Here is an 18,888-nt window from a genome sequence, read left to right on the forward strand (position 1 = left end):
ATTTGATGAACTTGAAATACATCCATTTTAACATAAAACACGATCTAAAACTAAAAAAATATATTTGAATCGATCTAAATATAATTTAATGTTAAGAGGATATGTAATTTAACTATATATATATATATATAAGGTATGCTATAATATTTCCTTTGTTGGAAAGAAACTTTTATGTTAGAGTTATAATAAAAGTAATATTCATACCATAAAAAGTAATATTTTTTTATGGATGACCTAAATAAGATATATGTATCATAAAATACGAATCGTGAGATCGTCTCACATAAGTTTTTATTTTTATGTTATCAAATACTTATCTGTTAATTTTTATTTATTGGTTCAGACAGGAATAAAAATATTTTGTTAAAAATCGACGAAAGCCCCAAATATTTCAAGAGAGCCCAAAACTTTTAAAATTAATCTTTTCTGGTTTCTTGCTGAATGGCGGATCCTTACTGGAGATATGCCGCCGCCAGCGCCTCCGTTCCTCCTCCCGTGTCGTCCGACAGAGGTTTGTGCTTCCTGCTTTATTTAGTACCGTGTTTAATGCTTTATTTAGTATCGAATTACTGTTTCTTATAACCTGCAAAGTTTCCTCTTCAGATCACAGTAAGATGATGAAAAGAGGGCGAACATGAAAGGAGAGAGAAATTCGATTTTTTTTGGAGTGATTTTTTGTTGAGTAGGCGGTTCTTGAAAATGCAAATAGCATTTAAAACACGGTTTATATATTTATTTTGAAAGTGATTCAGAGACCCATGATAGATTTTTGCAGATGTATGGTAGAATTAAAATACGCGTGCCTTAGGCATGTGGGAGGACCATGGCAAAGAGGCGATAGAGTTGGAGTTGTTGCTGCACAATTTACATCTGCTATTGCAATTTTGTTAGTGCTGAAATTTTGCAAAAAGACTTTCCTTTTTTTGTTGTTAACAGCAAATTACTAGCCTTCTGTAGAATTTCGTCGGCTAATGCTCAGCAAGATGCTAGTTTAGATGGGATAGCCAGTTATGAAAACTACGACTCAACTTAATTAGGAAGAAATTTGGAAGTTTTTCTGTGCTCATTATTTTTTCTGAACTTTAGCCATTGCTAATGAACAGCTATGTTTCATCTTGCTGAAACTTGAATAAAGTATATTGTGCAAAGTTTAGTTGTTCAGTCTGTCACTACCTCGTGAATATTGTTTTATTTTCTTCTTCTGCTTTTTGTTTTTATGTATGGTTCGCTGTAGTTTTATAGTTTTGCTGTGACAGGGAGCATCCCCAATCCAAGCTTTCCAGGTTTCTTACTGCCCGAACAATCAACACTGAGTTCTTATAATCAATATAACCACAAGATTGATTCCTTGGATTTTCTCCAAAAAGATGTGAGATTTTTCGTGTCTTATAAGCGCCTTCTTTTATGTAGAGTACGTAAGAAGAATAATTGTTGTTTTTTGTTTTGGATTTAGATCTTACCATCTCGTCCTGGGTCTTTAGGCATCAAGGATATTTCTACTATTCGTTCTGAGCGTGGTGCCAGTGGATTGACTGTTGGAGCTAGCATTAGAGGCAATCCATATTCTTTTGATGATCCAAATTTTCTAGGCCACCATAGAGATGTTAATTCAGGCACTGGTTCTGCCATCCCCAATGTGAATTATGAAAGGCCCAATTCTGTGAGGAGCTCTGATGGTCCTCCAGTGCCAGGTGGACAGTCAAATGTTCTATTTGTAGACGGGCTGCCAACTGACTGTTCAAGAAGAGAAATAGGACGTATCCTTGCAATTTTCGTACTGTTCGTGCTTTTCCTTGTTTTATGAAACAGCTAACGTCCTGATCAAATTTTGTCATTTTCCTCTTCTCGGATTATATAGCTACCATGGATTAGTGTCCTTGTGGTAGCTATACACATAGAATGCAAAGATGTATCATCTGGCTTCTTGTCAATTATTAGCTCTTGGTAAGTGTAATTTCCTGCCAACAATTGTGTGTGTGTGTGTGGAAATTGAAAAACTCAACTTGTTCCAGTCTCAAGTTCCTCGACTCGCTGCCAACAATTGTGTGTGTTTATGTGTGTGGAAATTGAAGCTCTCAACTGGTTCCAGTCTCAAGTTCCTTGACTCGCTGATAGATATTTTTCGGCCATTTATTGGATTTAGAGAACTTAGAGTCGTTCACAAGGAGCCAAGACGTGTAAGTTTGCCACTTGTTTAATCCTGTATCAGGATATCAGGAGACGCCATAAATTTTGTTGCTGGATGTTAAAACAGTGGCTCAAGTCTATATTCATTTATATTGACATCAATGCTAATGTTTTTGTCCCTTGGTTTATTTGGCTATTCTTTATTGCCAACAATGTCCTGGCAGCGCGGAGACAAGGCCATGGTGCTCTGCTTTGTTGAATTCACTGATGCAAAGTGTGCGCTTACTGCTCTGGAAGCCCTTCAAGGTGAGAGCTTAACCACATCCAATTGTGTTACATTAAAGGGAAATGATCCACGGACCTCTTATGTTATAAAAAACACTCAAATGTGAATGAAGTTCATCATGGACTTAATTTCACACTTGTTTAATTCAACTACTTCAGATGCAGTTCGTGAATTCAGATATCAGATTTCATCAACTAATCTCTAATTAATTTAAAAGAAATCGATTCTTCCAATGTCATGGTTGTCTTCTTTTGTAAACTTATGATGGATGCCCGTATTCACGCCTTGATAAGCTATTGGACTTGCAGGTTACAAATTTGATGACAAGAAACCAGACTCTCATATTCTAAAAATCCATTTTGCGCATTTTCCTTTCCGCTTACCATCTGAGGGAGAAGAGCAACGATTTGGAGGTGTACGATAAGATTTACCTCCAAACACCGAAGATATTGGCAGTATATTACTCCATTGCATTTCTTGCTAGCAATGCTATATTTTCTTGAATTTAAAGCTGTCTTTAAAACTGTCAAACGCCTCGATGTTGGAACATATCTTTGTTTGCATGTTTTAAAGGTTCGATTCACTTAGCATATTAATGACTTGTATGCTTTTTTTTTTATTTTTTTGTTAAACCAAAACTTGGAGTAATCACGGCCACTTTATGGAAATGGGATTGAAGGTCGTATTAGCTTTTCTATTACAAGCTGGAAAAAACACGGCTAAAAATACTTAACAGAAATCGCGTGTTAATAACTATCAGAGTACAAGTTCAAGCAAGTAAAGTCAAATGGCAACTTGAGATCTTCCGTACATGACACACGATTAAATACAAAGGTTCTTCTGAGTAGGGACTTACGGTAATTGGAGGTGTACTAACATTTAACCTAAAATTTGAGTTTTACTGTTTCCAAATTTTGTTTGTGAGCGGCTCGTGCAATTGCACGTTCCAGTTGGATTTGGCATGATGACACGTGTGAATGTACTCGAGTAAAACATACCTGGAATGTTTGGTAACTGACAAACGAGGCCTCTGCAGTAAAACTACCTGAAACATTTCTGAATGATTGCACCACAGCCATGCTAACATTTTTGAAAATTGTGACACCCCATCAAATGCATGTCATACATAAGAATAAGTGAATAAAGATCAAGTAAGTGATTTCCCAGCCCATTCTCGTTGTCTTCTCTTTTCTTTCGCCTGCATTTTGTTGAATTTCTCTTTTCCCTTCTCCAACAGAGGGTCATGCACCACATAATCATTAGGATCATCACTGCGTGACATATTACCCTGCATAACGACACAAGCGGAACTAATTCATCTCACTCACGTGAGTTTCAAATACACAAATCCCGAATATGTATTCCAGTGTGCTTCCACATATTTGGTTGTACTTTAAACATGGAAAACAGAATCTGTACTAATATTTTTATTTATAGGAAGGATAAAGATGGAAAAGGAAGGGGAGACAATCGTGGGCAGATCAAATCTCCAGTCATTTGTTTTCGAGGAAATGTTTTTGAATAAAACTTTGTGCCATCAAGGGTTAAAAAATGAGCATGAGAGATGTATGAATTTCTTAAGTCGAAAGAAACATTTCCTAAGATCAATAAAGCAACTAAACTTTCTCATCATTGCCCATTTGCTATTGATGAAACTACTGAACAATTGAGACTGTCGGAAGAGCCAAAAGAAAAGAATTGTAAAAATGACAAGATACTGCCGAAGGGAGCAAAATTGATTTAATTCAATCAGAATATATACAGTAGCTGTTAGTAAGCAATGGGTCCACAACAGCATGAAGTGAGCTGAAGAATACCTTGCCAGGCTCAGGAGCAAACTGCAATGAAACTCCCATCCAATCGGTCGAACCATCTTCGCCACCAGCATTTTCATCAATAGATGATTTGGATTTGGTTGAGACAGCTGACTTAAACTTCTGAAGTTTTGCTAGAACCTTGCACCCATAAACATGAAGTAGATCAATACCAAGCTTTAAAACTAAGGGAACTACCGAAACTGGATGAGCTGAAGCCTGAAAGAGACTAGGCATCCATGCAGTGTGAATGAATCATGGGCCTAATCTCAAACAAAAAAAAATTGTCTAGATAAAATTCAAATTCTATGGCGTGTGAAACAGGATGAAGTATTGCTTAATTTACCTAGACCTCAAGGATCTTTAACCAATAAAGAAATTCACTGGAATGCTAACGAATCAAACATTATAAATACCCATGTCATAATATTCCCTAGAAAGATGATTTGGAATAATAATCTGTTTTCAATGGAAGAGTCATTTATGCAGGAACGTAAAATCTAATGAAAATATATGCAACAAATATAAGAGAATTTAAAAGCATACTTCATCCTCGTGCCCTTGGCGCCTACGTCTCTTCTGCTTCTGCAACTGTCTCTCTCGTTCTGCTACCCCAAGCAACAGTGAGTCTGAATCAGCATTAGCCAAGCGTTCAGACCTTGCTTCTGAACCTATTCCTTTTCTCTTGATAGACAACTTATCCAGCTTTGGTTTATCATCATGATTTTCAGCATCAGATCTGGTAAATACAAATTTGAGTTAATAGTCTCGAAAGTACGATAAAAAAACGTAAATACCTGAAGTGAAATGAGCACACCACAGGTTAAGAAAAATGTACACATAGCATTCCAAGTTAATAGTCTCGATCAATCCAAAGGAGGATAAAACATTGCAAATCACTGAAGTGATATGAGCCGGCGCAGGTTAAGAAAAATGTACACATAGCGTTCCATACGCATTTAAGGTCATCGTTCCATACACATTTAAGGTCATGGTTCCTGTTAGGTTAGTCAGCAGCTCCATCAGAAGCTAAAAACTTCTAGCTAGTTATCAAGTTTGTGAAAGAATGTTCCATGAAGGTGGATTTTTCAGTCGATCAAATATAAACTATGCTGCTCCTCATTCTGCTATTATAATTTATATGGAAGGATATCGGTTGGACTCTTTAATTCATATCGTAAAAAGTGAGTTAAAAATGCACCCTAAAAATCAAAATGCTTGAGCTAACAAGCTCAGACAAAACATAGATGCATTTTTTTTTTCTATTTCACTAGTAATGCAAAGGAAGAGTGGTCGTCGGCAGTGGAACCAGTTATTAGCATTTAACATTGAATCAAATAAGAGGTGAACAAAGGAAGAAACCAATATTAAGTATCATCCTCCTAGACCATCTTCTGAACCTTCCAACAATACCAGTATCACAATTGTCAGTCAGATCTATAGAGTATCACAATCCCATAATGTTTACAGCAGCTTTATCCCTTGACAGCATGTATCACCCGTATTGGAAAAAACAGATAAGGACATTCACGTGCGACATCAAATATGCTATATAACTCTTTCAACTGGAACGTAACTAAATATAGGTCCATGAAAAAGACGCATAAGCTTAGACAGCACAAGAGCATAAATAACAGGGTACAAAACTGTTCAGAGGAGGGTTAATATCAATACCTTGGTATAGATGCCGCATGATTCCGTGGACCTACATGCCAAAACAAGCTTGGATGATTAGAAAGACTATGCATAGTTGCACAGATGAAAATATAAAGAAGATAACATGCTACTGAAGAAACAAATAACAGTTCCATTACTCAGCAGCAAACAACAATTATTAACTTTTAACCTGCAGGATTACCTGGTTGAAATTGAAACACTGTTAAATACAAAAACAGATTTCCATAGGAAAAGGTATAAATAACGGCATTAAACCACAACCAAGCTGCGTGATGTGCATAGGAAAATGATTTGGAGCATAGTATCCTGATGTTTATTACCAATTACAGAAGCCCTTGACTTGCCCAGGATTATTGGGAAAACATTTTGGTTGAAAAACATTGACGACTTGCATTTAACTGATCAGCCCAGCATCACCAGGAAACAGTTTCGTTTTAAAAAGTTGAAACATTACATTTAACTAATTCCCCATATATTATTAACTTAAATCAAGAATAAAACCATAGAATAGCCAAACATAAACCAACACACATGCAACCCACAGACAAGTTCACAACAATTCATTATCGACACACATGTCAGTGAGCAGAAATTTCATGAACCTAGATAAGAGGTCAAGAGAAAAATATTTACACGGAAGGGTGAAGATATATGTATGAATTGTGCACAAATGCGTAATTTTCTGATAATGCATTAAGAAAAAGAAAAGCCCCTGTAGCACATGAGTGTTTTCCCCAGTAGTTATTTAGGGCACACGGCGCACTGAAGCTCTGGGTACCCTGGAAGCTGAGACACAATGCGAAACCCACGCTTTGTCAAGTAAAACGCATTTGACATTAAAGTTGTTTTTCCCAGTAGTTATTTAGGGCACACGGCGCACTGAAGCTCTGGGGTACCCTGGAAGCTGAGACACAATGCGAAACACACGCTTTATCAAGTAAAACGCATTTGACATTAAAGTTATTTATATTATAATATTACATAAATTAAATATTCTTCACAAAAATAGCAAACATTATAAATAAAAATTCAGTAATAGATAATGTAGCGTAAATCATAACCAGAAAAAAAAACTTTAAGCATCTAAAATTCATTAGTAAGTCATCAATTCATAGTATATTAAAAAAACTTCAAATATCTAAATTATCAAATTCATCTTCACCCTCCTCAAGTATATCATCATCATCATCTTCCAAAACAATGGTGAGTCACGAGTGTGGAAGAAATTAGAGTAAAAGTTTGCACTCAAGAATACATTATCATCTAAATCATCAAATTCTTCATCATCCTCCTTAACTATAACAACATCATAAGGGAAGATTCCGAGAATTCTGAACTTTCTGATAAAAAAAGTCTTGCATAAATGAATGACAACGTCACAATAGCGTTTTTTTTTATTCCAAAACAATGGTGAGTCATGAATGTAAAAAAAATTAGAGTAAAAGTTTGCATAAAAGATTACAATATCATCTAAATCATCAAATTCCTCTTCATCCTCCTCAACTATATCGTCGTCGTCGTTGTAGAGGGATGGTTATAGTAAAAGTTTGCATAGATGACTTCTGAACTTTTTGATAAAAAAATCTTGCAAAAATGAGTGATAATAGGGTTTGTTTATATCATTAAATAGTCATGAGCTTTGCTAATTGAGTTTCAAAATTAGTTGGACTCGAGATAATTTTTATTCACCTACAAAATATCAGCCCACATCTTTAAAGCGTATGCTTCTGCGCCTCTCGGATGCCTCACGCTTAGGCAGAGGAGCACCCCTTAAGCGCTTGTTTCAAGTGTTGCATCTGGGTTATCGGTGCGCTGGCTGTGCACAATTTTTAATAAATATGCTCTAACGTATGCATAAACATTAACGCGGATATTGTAATTTGGGAAAAGCTAATGAATGTCTCAACCAGAAAATTAATGATGAACTGTACTAAATGGCATGAAGAGGAGCAAGATTTTATTTTATTAGCGTTTTTGTCAGGGAGGACTCTTTTTGAAAGTTGGAATCAAAGAATACTCAAACTAATATCTCCTTCCCATCAACCTCATAATAAAATGAAAGAGAAGTATTTGCTATCGTGTGGTGCTAAAAAGAAAATCATACATAAAAACCTACAGATCGTTGGCTCACCATTGGGAAACTCTTGCTTGGTCGACAAATCTCCGAGCTCCTTCCTTTTTCGCATTATCTGTTGACGCATTCTTGCATCAAAGCTAATGTCATACTCATCACTATCATCAGAAGAATTAGGAGGTTTAGAATCTAATTCTCTGTGGTACTCCATCTTTGAGCTTAAAGCTTCTCTAACAGTTAAGTGCACCTCCTTTGCTTTCGAGACCTCACCTGAGTTCTGTAATTGTATACTGCAATAGATGATGCCTTACATATAATATTATTAGGCTAAAATGGTCTCTTAGGCAATGTGCGCACTTGAAGCTTTTGATCAATATCAGGAATTTCCATAACATGATCACCAAGATTTTGAACATATGATATTGACAAGGAGAAAAATAAGATACTACTGCGAACAAATAATAATTATGTATCAAATACAATTTGAATAAGGAACTATATTTAAATTGGGGCAAAAGAAAAAGGTGGGTACATGTGTTTATTTTAGATTTCTTCATCTATAAGCTCAACGAAATTGTTTAAATGTGAGATACTAAGCTCACACGCATACCGATCCACTTCAGAAAGTAAAGTGCAACACCAACAAATCAGATATTCTACCAAAAAATAATCATTACCAAATTATCATCATGGTTTTCTTCCTTCAGGAGGCGGGGATCTTCCAAAACATCGTGACTACTTTTTATCCTTGTATTGAAAGCTGCCAGTTCCTTCTCCTCTTCCTCAGCTTCTTCTCCAAATGAAAGCAGATTCAGTTTCCTGCACAACCGATAACAAGAAATTAGCATACCAAATAAGAAAAATCATAAATCTGAGAACTATACAACATTACTGAATGGAATGAAAGGAAGCGAAATCTACTTAGTAACTTTCTGCTTTAAGTCCTTCTTTTCAGATGATAGCAATGACTTCGCAGGGGCGATCCTAGGGACAATGTCGTCGAATGGATCCCATAACACCTAAATAGAGATATCGACAAGGAAATTAGCCACCACAATTCTCAAGTCAGGAGTGTACCAGCTGGAATTGATGGCAAATGCCAAGAGTTAAGATCCAATCACGTACCAAATAAACTATTGATGCACTGCATTAACAAAAGTCACAAAATAGAAAATACCTCAACGGAAAGTATTTTGGGAAGAGGATCCAATGGTCTATCATCTTTATCAGTCTCCACTTCACCTAACTGTAAGAGATTATATACTGAATCTCCGGTTACCTATGCAAAAGTTAGAAACACCATCAGCTCCAGAATTGCGAGTAGTCAATTCCACTCATGAAATATAACTAACTCAAACAAAATTTACTTTGCCAAATATTGTGTGTTTCTTGTCTAGCCAATCGCAACGATCCAAAGTAATAAAGAACTGGCTGCCATTTGTATTTGGTGAGCCAGCTCCAGCACATGCAACCAAACCCCTATGCTTGAATCTTAAACGCGAATGAAACTCGTCAGAAAAGACACCACCATAGACGCTCTCCCCACCTGAGAAATAAAATAAATGAATAATTCAGGGAAATTTAAAAAAAAAACAGGTTCGAATCAAGAATCAAAATAAAGCACACTCATGATTTTAATTTTGTATTTCCAGGAAAGAATCTAATCAAATGTTAGTATAACAAGAAGTGTGCCCATACTAAATTTTATAACCAGTGAAGCCAATATGACTGAGGAAACAGGATTCGCTTGACCAGTGAAAACCGCAATTTCCCAACAACACCGCCTGAATCGATGCCGTGAGTTAGATTTTTTGCAAACAACAAAGTATGGGAGCAGAACATAAGAAATGGACATTTCAGATATCCTTCAAAAGAATAGGCCTTTTTCCTTCTATAACCAGGTTTATTAAACAAAAAATGAAGCCTCAGCCCTCAAGTAGACAAAAGACACACTTATATGTTTGTGTCACGGAATCAACACTCCAGAATTAGCGCTAAATTAGTACATTATCTGTCAATTTTAATTCCATGAGAGCAGTTCTTGCAAACTAGGAGAGAGTGATTAACTAAACTTACTTCATACACGTAATAAGCTACTATATTTTATAAGTTGTTCTGTGAGGAAAGATCTTTATTATTCAAAATAAGCTATTAAGATGTTTTGATAAAATAATAAAGGAGCTTAAAAGTTTGATATGTTTACAGCTAACTATTACAGTTTACAGTATTCTCTGATTTTTTATTTCATATTTACCTAAATGACATAATGTTATAAAATAAACTAATGCAGACATTTATTTTTTGATTTTTTTCATATATAAATTAGTATTAGAATATTATCATAAATATTTAAACTAGCTTATAGAATATTGTTAAAAAATTTAAACGACAAGTTTTTTGAATACATAAGAAAAAAATGGTAAGTAATTAATATTATGAATAATTTGTTCGATTAAAAATGCATGAATAATTGTGATGTATAATTCAATAAGCTGTTTGAATTCGCACCATTTTCCCTCGAATCCCAAGCTACTTTCCTTCTCTTTCTCTCTCTATTTTGGCATTTCAAAAAATTAAAATAAGATGCTAAAAAATAAGATAGAATGACACAACTTCTTTGAATCTGTGCTATAACTCTGCCGCTAATTTTTCTAATTTTGTACGCTTTTCTAAAATTGTACGAAACATGGTTTAGAGCTTTTAGGCTCACAGCTAATAAATTTTTTCAAATAGATCGTATCTAAAATACAAATGAGAAACCAACAATTATATGTAAAACATAGAGCTATACAATAACCCATAAGTTTTGAAAAGTAATTACCTTCTCCAGTGCCGGTTGGATCACCACCTTGTACGAGGAAGGACTTAATCGCACGATGGAAGACGGTGCCATTGTAATAGCCTTCGAGGCACAGCTGCACGAAGTTTCGCACGGCTTTCGGCGCCTCCTTGGGCCACAGCTCGATGTCCAGTGCGCCGTAGGACGTCGTCAGTATCACCTTCCCCTTTGTCGGCGGTTCCAAAACGTACACCGTCGACATTTCTGCACGAGCTTCGACCCGGATAATTATGTGCCAGCGAGATGGGCTGTAGAATGATGCCCCGAATTTTGGGGGTTTTGGTTTCAACTAAGCTTCCCAGATAGACAAACATATACTTCTTTTTTCCTTTTGAAAAAAACAATGTTTAAAATGGGCCTAAAGCCCAAAATATAAATTAATTTACATTGCAAAGCCTCTTTTTAAAAATTGAACAAGTTTGAAAAAGTAAATGTTTAAATGGGCTTTGATTTACATTGCAAAGCCTCTTTTCAAAAAATGAGTGCAATGATTGGGAATAATTGTCACATCTTAGTAAAACGATCGAATCGTGGTTCTTGAGCTGTGCGGTTTAAAAGAATTGAGTTGCACAATTACCACCAGCTATATTTTTTGATAAAACGACAAACACTCGGTCATACAAAGTTCTTAGCTATAAATAAAATATTTCAAAGTCATTTTCTGAACTCACTCTTAAACACGAATTTTTTCAATTGAAGTTGTTCTCCTTGAAGTAGCACAATCTTATAAATTTATGTTGATGTCCTTAAAGTAACACAACAAGATTTTATATTGATATTTAACCCTATCTGATATCTACCAATATTCCATAAGAATATTGAGTTTAAATTGGTAGTCTAGCTATATCTATTATTTAACATATACAGATCTTTCTCTATTCTTGAAGAATATTAGACCTATAATTTAGGATCTAAAATATGTTAATATTTCTGATGAATATAGATCTACAATCTAAAATTTGTTATATATAATAAATATCTAACTGATGCGATTCGGGTGAAATAGACGAGCCGGGTCGAATGCTCCACCGGATCTGCTATCAAGATGATGAAGGGAATAAGAGCAAGGAGACATATCTCTGTAATACGACTTCAGCTGTAACCTGCACACAAGGAGATGAACTCGTGAATGGGCGCCGGAGGGGTGTCCGGAGTGGCCACTCCGATGCTTAAGTCAGCAGGGTACTCAAGCGATGAAACCAATGTAGTCAAGTGATGACTGTGTGATATTGGTGTGTATGAATGAATTCTAAATGTGAAGATGAGACCTGGTATTTATAGTAGGGGATGCATTGATGACCTCAATCTGCGTGCTACCTACTAATTATAGTAGGACGGCTACATTCTGTCATGTCAAATCACACACTAGTCACATGCCGTCTGTCTGACTTTGTCAACCACTTGGATTAGTGTCAGAGATAGGACGGTCGCCCACATCCAATTCTGCTAGTGTACTCGAGTGCGGTGCTCATATCGAGGTGGCCCGGTTAGAATGCCTACCGGGGGCTTATATAAGAGCCCGGGCCTCTGGTTGCCCGGGGAGTAGAGCCCGGGCTTGCACCTGACCGGCTTCAGAAGAATCCATCCTGCAGATTGACCCTGATTTGAGAATCCATCTGATATCCCGGGTCATCCATGACCCGGGCTCTTACAGGGATATCATCACACATCCCTTAAATAGTCGGGCTAGAGTCATACTCGCTGTCCCGATTAGTCATGCTTGGATTCCCAAAGAGATGATCAATCTTGTTGTATAAAAGCATCGGGGGCTTCATGTCTCCCAGAGATGGGACGAGGAGCCGGAGTCTCGTGTCTCATGGACTTGAAATGGTCGAGGTGCGGAACCCCGAGCCAGGGTACGGGTCCCTGGACTTAATAGACGACCGAGGTACGGAGCCCCGAGCCAGGTTTGAGATCCCTGGGCTTATAAATAACCAAGGTGCGGAGCCTGGGGCCGGGGAACATGTCCCGGGACTTGGGAATGGGCGAGGTGCGGAGCCCCGAGCCAGGTTTGAGGACCCTGGGCTTATAAAAAACCAAGGTGCGGAGCCTTGGGCCGGGGAACATGTCCCGGGTCTTGGGAATGGTCGAGGTGCGGAGCCCCGAGCCAGGATTGAGAACCCTGGGCTTATAAATAACCAAGGTGTGGAGCCTTGGGCCGGGGAACATGTCCCGGGACTTGGGCATGGTCGAGGTGCGCAGCCCCGAGCCAGGTTTGAGAACCCTGGGCTTAAAAATAACCAAGGGGCGGAGCCTTGGGCCGGGGAACATGTCCCGGGACTTGGGCATGGTCGAGGTGCGGAGCCCCGAGCCAGGTTTGAGAACCATGGGATTATAAATAACCAAGGTGCGGAGCCTTGGGCCGGGGAGCAGGTCCCGGGGCTTGGGACTGGTCGCGGTGCGGAGCCCCGAGCCAGGATTGAGAACCCTGGGCTTATAAATAACCAAGGTGTGGAGCCTTGGGCCGGGGAACATGTCCCGGGACTTGGGAATGGTAGAGGTGCGGGGCCCCGGGCCAGGTTTGAGAACCCTGGGCTTATAGATAACCAAGGTGCGGAGCCTTGGGCCGGGGAACATGTCCGGGGACTTGGGAATGGTCGAGGTGCGGAGCCCCGAGCCAGGGTTGAGAACCCTGGGCTTATAAATAACCAAGGTGTGGAGCCTTGGGCCGGGGAACATGTCCCGGGACTTGGGCATGGTCGAGGTGCGCAGCCCCGAGCCAGGTTTGAGAACCCTGGGCTTAAAAATAACCAAGGGGCGGAGCCTTGGGCCGGGGAACATGTCCCGGGACTTGGGAATGGGCGAGGTGCGGAGCCCCGAGCCAGGTTTGAGAACCCTGGGCTAGTAGATAACCATGGTGCGGAGCCATGGGCCGGGGAACATGTCCCGGGACTTGGGAATGGGCGAGGTGCGGAGCCCCGAGCCAGGTTTGAGAACCCTGGGCGTATAAATAACCAAGGTGCGGAGCCTTGGGCCGGGGATCATGTCCCGGGACTTGGGAATGGTCGAGGTGCGCGGCCCCGAGCCAGGTTTGAGAACCCTGGGCTTATAGATAACCAAGGTGCGGAGCCTTGGGCCGGGGAACATGTCCCAGGACTTGGGAATGGTCGAGGTGCGAAGCCCCGAGCCAGGTTTGAGAACCCTGGGCTTATAGATAACCAAGGTGCGGAGCCTTGGGCCGGGGAACATGTCCCGGGACTTGGGAATGGTAGAGGTGCGGAGCCCCGAGCCAGGTTTGAGAACCCTGGGCTTATAAAGAACCACGGTGCGGAGCCTTGGGCCGGGGAACATGTCCCGGGTCTTGGGAATGGTCGAGGTGCGGAGCCCCGAGCCAGGTTTGAGAACCATGGGATTATAAATAACCAAGGTGCGGAGCCTTGGGCCGGGGAACATGTCCGGGGACTTGGGAATGGTCGAGGTGCGGAGCCCCGAGCCAGGTTTGAGAACCCTGGGCTTAATGATAATGTGCCGGAGCCTCATGTCTCCCGGACTTAAGATAATGTGCCGGGGCCTCATGTCTCCCGGACTTAAGATAATGTGCCGGGGCCTCGTGTCTCCCGTACTTAAGATAATGTGCCGAGGCCTCTTGTCTCCCGGACTTAAGATAAGTTGTCGGGGCCTCATGTCTCCCGGACTTAGGATAATGTGCCGGGGCCTCATGTCTCCCGTACTTAGAATATCGTGCCGGGGCCTCATGTCTCCCGGACTTTCAAGATTTTGCTTTTCCTGCTGTATTAATTTTATTAAAAACCAAATCACTAACCTGGAAATACCGAATCTGAATTCATTTCCGATAGAGAGAAACTTCTCTGGTTGAGCTAAATTAGGTGACTAATATAGCTGTATGCTACTAAGAACATAGCAAATGCTCTTCATGCCAATCCGGGATAGCTGCTGAGCTTTGAGCCCATATGAAATCCACATATAAGATCTGAGTGCCGAGCTGGTCGGACTTGTATGTTTGCCAAACAGAGTTGGTCTTATTTTTGAATGGAAACCATATCTACGCCTTGAGCTCAAATTCCCACAGACGGCGCCAATGATGCGATCCGGGTGAAATAGACGAGCCGGGTCGAATGCTCCATCGGATCTGCTATCAAGATAATGAAGGGAATAAGAGCAAGGAGACATATCTCTGTAATACGACTTCAGCTGTAACCTGCACACAAGGAGATGAACTCGTGAATGGGCGCCGGAGGGGTGTCCGACGTGGCCACTCCGATGCTTAAGTCAGCAGGGTACTCAAGTGATGAAACCAATGTAGTCAAGTGATGACTGTGTGATATTGGTGTGTATGAATGAATTCTAAATGTGAAGGTGAAACCTGGTATTTATAGTAGGGGATGCATTGATGACCTCGATCTGCGTGCTACCTACTAATTATAGTAGGACGACTACATTCTGTCATGTCAAATCACACACTAGTCACATCCCGCCTGTCTGACTTTGTCAACCACTTGGATTAGTGTCAGAGATAGGACGGTCGCCCACATCCAATTCTGCTAGTGTACTCGAGTGCGGTGCTCATATCGAGGTGGCCCGGTTAAAATGCCTACCGGGGGCTTATATAAGAGCCCGGGCGTCTGGTTACCCGGGGAGTAGAGCCCGGGCTTGCACCTGACCGGCTTCAGAAGAATCCATCCTGCAGATTGACCCTAATTTGGAAATCCATCTGATATCCCGGGTCATGGATGACCCGGGCTCTTACAGGGGTATCACTAACAATATTTCTTACAAAAATATTGATTTAAGATCTATCAATATTCCTAAATAATATTGAGTAAGATATCTGAATATTCATGTGGGATATTTATATAAATAGAAGATCTATCAATATTTGGTGAATAATATTGATTAAAATCTAATATGTGTCAACAAAGAGTTGTTAATATTCACGAATATTCAATATTGATTTTAAACATTTATGACAAATATTAATATAATACATAAGATTTATCAATATTTCTGAAGACATTTTGTCCCTGGTGAGACGATCTCATCCGTGAGACGGGTCAACTCTACTCATATTTACAATAATAAATAGTATTTTTGACATAACAAGTAATATTTTTTTAATCGGTGACCCAAATAAGATATCAATCTCACAAAATTGACTTGTGAGACCGTTTCACAATAGTTTGACAAAAACTTGTGTAAGACGGTCTCACGGGTCGTATTTGTGAGACGGATCTCTTATTTGAGTCATCCATGAAAAATGCTAAGAGTATTACTTTTTATTGTGAATATGGGTATGATTGACTCGTATCACAGATTAAGATCCGTGAGACGGTCTCACATGAGACCTACTTCCAATAGTTTTTGGGTTCTGAAAAATATCAATATGATGCAAATTATAACATTATATAATATTTATCAATATTGTTGGAAATTATTGAGTTGATATCGATTATGTTTGATGTTTTACCATGTTTAATCCCTGATATTTATTTACTTTGTTCAAATTAGTGGTTTTTTCTTATTCTGAATTTAAATTTGGGAATTTTTCATCTGACAATTGATGTTATATCTGTGATATTTTCTCTTCAAATCGAGACATTTTTAAAGTAGATTGGATAAGATAAATTGGCTGAATTTTTATAATTAGTTATATATTTTGACTTAATCTGTGTTATGGTCAAGAAATCACAAAACTCAATTGTGCTTTTGTAATTCCATTTCAATGTAGTTGTTATATGTAGCTTGTAGATGAGCATCTACCGTCAAAAAAATCATGATTATCTAAAGGAATGAATTTTCACTTATTTATGCCTCTGATGTATTGTCTCTCAAACTATTTTACTAATAAAGATCTAAAAAATCATAGTACAACACATGAGTTCAGAGTTATTATCTAAATTAGACGAACCACTTGATACCAACACGCATAAGATAAAAAAAGAATTTGAAATAAAGGATCTAGTTGATACTCATGAGCATCGAATTCGAAGAGAAAGCTTCGACAAAATAAAAAACAATTAATTCACTGTTGATTGAAAATCATTATCTAAGTTAAATTATCAAATTGATATCTACAAAATGAAATAATATGCATCTAAATTTTTTCAAATTTCGATTGTTCTTAGATCACACATTGTTTTATTGTCTCAAAGAGAATTAGCAATGAACAACTAGTATCAAGAGTCGTCTAATCAATGTGGCACATTCCTTGAAGCTGATATGATAATATTAATAACACAAAAACTATTGTTAGACGGTCTCGTAAGTTAATTTTTTTAGACATATCTCATATTTAAGTCACCCATGAATAAATATTACTTTTTATACAAAAATTATTATTTATTATTGTAAATATGAACAGGTTGATTCGCGAGATCATCTCACAAGAGATCTACTAAACTAATAAAAGCAATTGATACACTATTTCTTGTGGTAAATCAATTCTTTAAAGAAAAAAATTCACTAGAAGTTAAATACAAAATTTTGACACAAATGTTTGAAAATTATATTTTTCAAGTCTCGTGAATTAATATTGTATTTGTATTAGGATAAAAATATTAGATATCTTAATCGAATGTTGTACCAGTATAAATTAATTTCTCGAATCATTATATCATATCTGAAGTACATTAAATGCTCATGTCGATTTTCATCAAGCACGATACAAAATTTGTAGAGGAATTACTACCCAAATTATATTTTCATTGTAACTTAAAAAATATTTATTAAAGATCCAGAAGATCATTTCATTAATGATGAAAAAATATGAGTTTGATAATATTTAGATATTTGAATCTAATAATGACAATATTCATTCAATATAGTATGTTATTACAAAAATTGCTCTAAAAGTGTAATAGTACTCCGAAAGAGTTAGTATACATTTTCCTGAAGACATTTTTTTATTATTAAGATTGAATATTGTTTTTATGCATCATATACAAATACAATATCGAGATACTTGACCAACATGTATCAAAATAAAATTGGATACCCAATTTCTCAAAAATGATATTGTATCAATGTCAATAAAATAAAATAAATATGACAATAAACCAAGAGGCTATTGGTATTGAAGTTTACTCATATTGTAAACATGAAGTTTATTTATATTAGGAATAAAATTTTGTTGATATTATAAATTTAAATTTTTGATATTGTAAACTAGAAGTTTTTATACTAATAATAGGTCATTAATACAAATGTTTTATATTTTGATATAATTGATTGGTTTGACATTCCGATGATGATGATGATGATGATGATGATTATTATTATTATTATTATTATTATTATTATTATTATTATCCAAATAACAAGAAGTTCTTGTATTGATGAATAAGAAGTTTCTAGAATTAAAGAACCAAAAGATATTAAGATTTCAAGAATTCTAACGAGTTGATTTATTAAATTTGATATCACTATCAATAATTCAAATTGTGATTGAATCCTATATTTTCTGGAATTAACAAGTAACTATATATGCGTGAACACACGACTTACGACCTAATGTTTTGCAAAAATATTTAATGATAAAAATTTACAGAATATGCAATCAGTAAAAATGGTTTAGTTGTTTAATTATCAAATGTCTCTAATCAACTATTAAACCATTGATTATGAAAATATTGCGACATATTTTAAAATGTAATATTTTACTACAACAAATGTTTTAGATATTATGTCATATAATTACTGTTGATTTTTTTAAGGCAAAGTTTATTATTAAAATTATTGATTGTACGAAAAATGCAATATATTGAGTCTCAGGAAGATATTGAAAATATGTTGTAAATTATGTTGATTTATCTCGAATCAAAAACAATGAAATTTATATGAAACAATTTCACAATTGTCATTTTAGCAAAGTAACATTGAAGGGAGGAACGTGAAATATATATTAATGAGAATGAATTCTTTTTTTCGATCAATCATTGTGAAATATGAATTGAACCCGGAGTTCAAAGTTTAGTTTTCAAATACATTATTTGATATAATGTATTAATAGATGAGATATATTATTGTAGACATGTGCAATATTTGTAATAGTTTTAGTCTTATTTAAAGAACTGATAACCCAAAGAATTAACACATGAACCTAAAGTTTTTAAAG

At 37.2% G+C, this 18,888-nt stretch overlaps 2 protein-coding genes and 1 long non-coding RNA gene across 3 annotated transcripts; 1 reads left to right on the top strand and 2 right to left on the bottom strand.

Annotated features, from left to right (window-relative positions):
- The first annotated feature begins 347 nt into the window (after positions 1-347).
- On the top strand, positions 348-3,007 carry LOC140967052 (RNA-binding protein 2-like). The gene is made up of 6 exons (XM_073427405.1): positions 348-511; positions 1,257-1,369; positions 1,454-1,757; positions 2,116-2,177; positions 2,352-2,433; positions 2,722-3,007. The coding sequence occupies exons 1-6, from the start codon at positions 442-444 to the stop codon at positions 2,835-2,837; spliced, it is 747 nt and encodes a 248-aa protein (XP_073283506.1). The 5' UTR covers positions 348-441; the 3' UTR covers positions 2,838-3,007.
- LOC140967051 (peptidyl-prolyl cis-trans isomerase CYP57) lies at positions 2,820-11,122 on the bottom strand. The gene is made up of 10 exons (XM_073427404.1): positions 10,800-11,122; positions 9,346-9,524; positions 9,156-9,257; positions 8,900-8,997; positions 8,656-8,797; positions 8,036-8,255; positions 5,902-5,932; positions 4,774-4,966; positions 4,231-4,368; positions 2,820-3,701 (listed from the first exon to the last, which is right to left on the bottom strand). Exons 1-10 carry the CDS (start codon positions 11,017-11,019, stop codon positions 3,561-3,563), a joined length of 1,464 nt encoding a protein of 487 aa, XP_073283505.1. The 5' UTR covers positions 11,020-11,122; the 3' UTR covers positions 2,820-3,560.
- Positions 11,123-12,707: 1,585 nt separating this feature from the next.
- On the bottom strand, positions 12,708-14,208 carry LOC140967029 (uncharacterized). Its single transcript, XR_012173486.1, has 3 exons — positions 13,711-14,208; positions 13,099-13,199; positions 12,708-12,995 (listed from the first exon to the last, which is right to left on the bottom strand). It is a non-coding gene; the product is annotated as an uncharacterized lncRNA (long non-coding RNA).
- Positions 14,209-18,888: the final 4,680 nt, after the last annotated feature.

The sequence above is a fragment of the Primulina huaijiensis genome, unplaced genomic scaffold (assembly GCF_012295235.1).
Source record: "Primulina huaijiensis isolate GDHJ02 unplaced genomic scaffold, ASM1229523v2 scaffold23545_ERROPOS1600000+, whole genome shotgun sequence".
Taxonomy (NCBI): Eukaryota; Viridiplantae; Streptophyta; class Magnoliopsida; order Lamiales; family Gesneriaceae; genus Primulina; species Primulina huaijiensis.